Source organism: Epinephelus lanceolatus, chromosome 3 (assembly GCF_041903045.1).
Source record: "Epinephelus lanceolatus isolate andai-2023 chromosome 3, ASM4190304v1, whole genome shotgun sequence".
In the NCBI taxonomy this organism is placed as follows: Eukaryota; Metazoa; Chordata; class Actinopteri; order Perciformes; family Serranidae; genus Epinephelus; species Epinephelus lanceolatus.
The window spans coordinates 28,566,731-28,572,320 of NC_135736.1; the positions used below are offsets into that span (position 1 = coordinate 28,566,731).

Here is a 5,590-nt window from a genome sequence, read left to right on the forward strand (position 1 = left end):
AACAAGAACACAAAAGAAAAGATGTTTAAGGGCATTTTCTTTGTTCGTGGAGGTATATGTCTCAGTCTGTGTGTCCTAGTTATTTTGTAATATATTATAGTTGAGTTACAACTGTAAATTCAGTATGTGGCAAACCATATTTTCAACCTTGGACGTGATATTTTGGCACAATTTCTTAAATTGTCAAAGCAATAATACATCAATAATTTAAATATTTTATTCTTGAAGAACCAAAGTGCTATATCATTCTGTTTATTTCCAAAAAGACAACCTCATATGCATTTTCATTTGGCAAGAAAATACATGCAAATGTACTAAAGCTGACGTTCTTCATACAAGCCACGCATTGCAAAGCTTATGACCATGAAGCACAATAATTTATACTAATATCACCAGTAACGTAAGTATTAAACCTGCACATTCAATTCATGACAACAAAAAAAGAAGTTGCAACCACACAACATTAGATAAACTTCACAATCACATGCTGTGAAGAGGCCTTGACACTTAAATCCAAATTTATAGGCCGTAACTCAGAGTAAATTACCATCAACATGGAAAATGGGTTGTGGGGTTAATGTGGTAAATAACAGTTGTGTCAGGGTTGGTGTTTTTAATCAGTCTGTTCAGATTTGTCCTTAACAAATGTCATGAACAAAGAAAAACAGTAGTTTGTGCACAGAAATGTCTGGCTCAAGTCTCTGATGTTCTATTAGCATGCTGGTGAGATGCTCGGATCTAGAGTCTCAGATAGCAGACACAAACCTGTCCATATTCCCTGGGTATGTGGGGTGTCTCAGGTAGCCCCCAGTGTTGGTGATAGGACCTGCAGCACTGTTATACTGGGAGAAAGAGCCCAGCTGCACTGGCGAGACCCTGCCGTAGTGGTCCATGGGCTCCATAGACCCGTGGGCTGAGGGATGGAGGCGTCCTGTCGCTGCGTACCCCTGGCTGTGGCCCTGTCCGTACGAGCTCTGGTGTGTAAGGTGGTGCGGGTGGCTGTTTGGCCCAGAGTAGGTGAACCCAGGGTGCGTAGAGGAGCGTGATGATACGGCCCCTCCACACTGTTGGCTCTGGAAAGCCGGGGCTCCCAGGCTGCAGGGACTGGATCCGTTTGTGAGCCCCTCGGGACTGAAGGTCCGGCCGGGCTGCTGCATCACCTCTGACCCTTGACCTCCCAGCATGCTCGCTGGAGTCGGGTGTCCTATAAGGTTATTGATGCTGAACATGCGGGTCTGACCAGGACCGAACCCAGGAGGAGATGAGGAGGGGTAATAGGCAGAGGGCAGCTGCTGCCCGTAGGCCGGACTGACCGTCATGTTGTTGTAGACTGAGTTGGAATATGCAGCCGATCTTGCAATCTGGACAGGAGAGAAAACTGGTGTCTCATGGACATATGCAGCGTAAGTGCTCAAGTCACAGCGCTTAAACCTCTTCCTGCGCCTCAGGAAGCTGCCACTCTCGAACATGTCCTCTGCGTTCGGGTCTAAAGCCCAGTAGTTGCCCTTCCCTGGCCGCCCCGGCTCTCGGGGGATCTTGATAAAGCAATCATTGAGAGTCAAGTTATGGCGGATGGAGTTCTGCCATTTCTTTGAATTGTCTCTGTAGAAGGGGAAGCGCTCTGTGATGAACTTGTAGATGCCCCCCAGAGTCAGCTTGCGGTCTGGAGAGTTGGCTATGGCCATGGAAATGAGTGCGATGTAGCTGTACGGGGGTTTCCCTCGCTGGAGAGGTCTCTTCCTCCTCCGACCTCTGGGCTGCTCCTCCGTCTGCAGTGGAGGGTTGGAAGCAGGCAAGGTGGTGTCTGCTGGAGAGTCTTTCTCCACTTTGACCACCGGCATTGTCACGAACACTTCAGAAATGTCCTTTAAAAGACAGATTATAAAATGAACTTAACTTCACAGTGTTAGTACGTCCACAGTTCCCTCTGTCTGATTAAATCCTTGACAATAGAAATCAAAACAAGAGATCAGCCCTGCACACAGAGATCACATTTGTTTTTAACAACTCACTGTCTTTAAGTCCAAGTCCAGCAGCTCTTCAGGTGCAAACTGCTTTTCCCAGGAGAACCTGCTTCATTAAACGCCGTGCTTATTTATCTCGTCCGCACAGATTGTTGTCAGGTGAAGTTTAAGAGTTAAGGTGTGAGAGCGCCGTGCATGGTGTTCAAGGTGTGTGTGAGAATGAGTCACTCAGCCTTACCTGAAGAGTGTATTACCTCCACTGAGCACCTGAGGGGCCACACCCCCCTTAGCATCACATGCTCTTGACATACCTCAGCTCTATAAGGGTCTATTGTTCACGTTCAACAAAGTCTGCATACTTTGTGGTGGAAATTTCTTTTTCAGAAGTTTTTGACATATTTTTAATGTAACTGTATTAAATGTCTGACTTCCTGAAATGGCAAAAATATTTACTGTCTCAGTCAGAATCTGCTTTTTTAACTACATTTTAAAAGTTTTAACTGTTCAGGAAAAAATAAGAAGAATTTCTTAGTGTTCATTTTTGATTACTTTTTATGTATTGTCTTAAAACTATTGTGTATTCTTTGCAGCACCTTTTTTTCTCAGTTTCATAGACCAGAACTGTCAAAACAAACATCGTTTCCTCTTGATATTCAAATTCCCCTTTAAAGCCGACCTCAGTTTATTTTAAAAAGTCCAAAATGGTCCATGTTGTTTTGACGTTTAACACTAAAAGACCTCTTTAGTGGTAACTTAACCTACGGGTTGTTTTTCTACCTTGCTTCCTTGTTTGTTTTGTGCCAGTGGTTGGACAAGCGAGCTGTGTTAAGAGATGTAAATGTTTTCCAGACAAAGGCAGTCGTGTGATTTCGGCATGCAAAATATAGGCCATCATCAGGAATAACCAACCCTCATCAAGATATTACTCAGTGAGATTAGTTTTGATTGTGAGTGCCTTCAAGGAATTGGCTGTAATTTGTGCTGGACATATTTTAAAGTCAGTGTCATGGAAGGTTTTTTCTGTATATTATATTTCTGCTGCACACACCAGGCTCATTCCTGGAGAGTCTAATCTGCGACAGATCTGCTTTGAAGCTGATAATAAACACGATTAAATATCAGCGGCTCCAGTGATGGAGACAGTGCCAACTCTCTGAGCAGATCTGTTGGTATGAAGTCAGGGGACTCCGCAGGTTTAGGGTTCACCACCTTAATCTCTTAAACAAACAGAGGAAAACACGGCAGCACACTCCCACCGCTCATCACTGGGGCAGGGTTAGCAGTGCGGGCATGTGTCAGAGGGGGAGTGTGATGAGAGAACGAGGGTTTACTCAGAATAATAGCCTGATGAAAGACTCTCATGGGCTGGACCTGCAGTGCCTTGTTACATGATGGGGTGGGGTTTATTTAGGGGTTAACATGAAGTACCTGATAGTTTCGATTCAACTTTGTAATTGTAGTTTCTAACAAACAAACATAGTTGTGTCATTCCAACACTGTAAAAAAGAATCCAATGATTCAACTTAAAAAAAATGTGGGTAACAATTTGCATGCATCTTTTTAAGTCAGGCCAACTCCAACCCTACAGAATACATCCTGTGAGTCTCAATGTGTTTAGTACAACCAACATGATTTGCTTTGACATCAAATGTTTTGACCAGCCTCTTAAAATAAGTTGCCAACTGACTAAAACATGTTAATAAAACAAATGTAATGCTGAAAATCTTCTTTATTTTAGTTATTATCCACTAACCCTGTTAATTATTTTTTAGAGTCAAGATTGTGCATTGTCCTAAAAAAAGGATAAGAAATAAGAGATAATTTTAAAAGTTATAGAAAGTAAATAAATAAATTGAGGTCCCACAGTCATGAAAAACCTGGGAGAGTAATCATCACATTTTCAATGCCTGGAAGAGTCATGGAAAAAGCATTGAAAGTTTTGGACAAGTCATGGAATTCTGTTGTGTGTCATGTAATTGTTACAGTAGTTTTCCATGGATAAACGTCTATTCTAATATAACATAACGGCGTAACGCAGCCCAAATATGTGTCGGTGTGAAGTCCGTCATGTATGTCTCTTAATTTTCTCCTTTCGTTCCATCACTTCCCTCATGTAGCTATGCCAGCTAGCTTGAAATTATGTTTGAATAGACTTTGAATCTGATATGTTTGGAAAAACTCAGGGCGAGTAGGGCAAAGAAAAAAATTATGGGTCCTTAAAAAGTCTTTGAGGATACCTTTAAACCTTTATAATCTGTCAGTACTTAGACAATACTTTATATTTAAATGTGATTATTATTATTTATAATGAATGACTATTATCAGATAACGAAGGAGTTACAGTTGCGGAGCTGTCCAGTGACTGATGCAACATCTGTCACGGTGGTGTGACTAAGCCACTATGTTTAACTGAGGGTGCAGTTATTTAATATTAAAAGATGTTTATATTACCTTAGTCTGTGATTGATTAACATTCTATTATTTTTGTAGATATTTTATTTAGTTAAACCCAGTATTCAGCTCTCTTCACAGAGCATGGAGACAAACTATTTTCTTAATCTGTTGCTACTGCTTGATTTACATTTTGAAATATTTTTTTTTTATTGGATTGCAAATGTTTAATTGTGGACTATACTGTGTGTTTATTAGTAATCTGTGAGTACACTGGGATTTGTCTTAGGTTGTGCATGTATAAACTGTAGAGGGCTTAGTGTGTGTGTGTGTGCTTGTGCATGGGGCATGCAAAGCTACCTGACACCTCCGTCAGTGACAGCACTGGATCACAGAGGATACCAGGGGCTGCACAATTTATAGGATTAACATTAAAATCGCAATATGGCTCAGTGCAATATCAACATCGCAGTAGCTGCAATTTTTTGATAAAGGTAAAATGTGTCACAACATATCATTATAAATGAAGCATAGTGGTGCTACAGAGATGTCCTGGCCTCCAAATAATATTCCATTATATCCCAGACATAAGGCACCATGCTTCTCTGGTACAGACTGCAGCAAAACTCACCTCATCATCATTTTTTATATTATTTTTCAGTAAAATTAATGTAAAAGTTACATTCAGAATTGTGACTTACAGTACATCTTAATGTCTTAAAAAATGATGGGAGATTCCTGAGGCCCCGCTCACCCCTTAAAGGTGCAAAATTGACGCTTGAGCCAAGTAAGTGACTGCTTATGCTACTGGAGTACCAACATACACGTCTTTCTCCAAGAAAGGGAGAGGGGGTTGCAAAAAAGAAAAGAAAGAAAGCAAAGGGAAAGAATGAAAACTGACTTTGGGAGAAAAAAAAAAAGATTCAAAAGGCATGGAGAGACATGGATCAAGAGAGGAAGGGCAGGGAGCCCACAGAGACTGCTTATGCACAGGGCCCAGAATTTGGTGCTACGCCCCTGCATGGATAATTCCAAAAATGATTTAACTATAATAAGGTAACTAAAAGATGTAATTGTAAGTTTGGAAAACCATGTTTTATCTTCAGTATTCCTATTTTCAATGCAGTCATTGAACTGTCAGAAACTGTTAACTGCTGTAACAAACGCAGCCACGTTCACGTTTACGTTTTTTTCATTGTGAATGCGAAGCTAGTTTTGATATTTTATTTCATCTT

General features: G+C 41.1%; 1 protein-coding gene across 1 annotated transcript; it reads right to left on the reverse strand.

Moving 5' to 3' along the window:
- Nucleotides 1–203: 203 nt before the first annotated feature.
- foxe1 (forkhead box E1) lies at nucleotides 204–2,170 on the reverse strand. The gene is made up of 2 exons (XM_033624875.1): nucleotides 2,013–2,170; nucleotides 204–1,865 (listed from the first exon to the last, which is right to left on the reverse strand). Exon 2 carries the CDS (start codon nucleotides 1,839–1,841, stop codon nucleotides 747–749), a length of 1,095 nt encoding a protein of 364 aa, XP_033480766.1. The 5' UTR covers nucleotides 1,842–1,865; nucleotides 2,013–2,170; the 3' UTR covers nucleotides 204–746.
- Nucleotides 2,171–5,590: the final 3,420 nt, after the last annotated feature.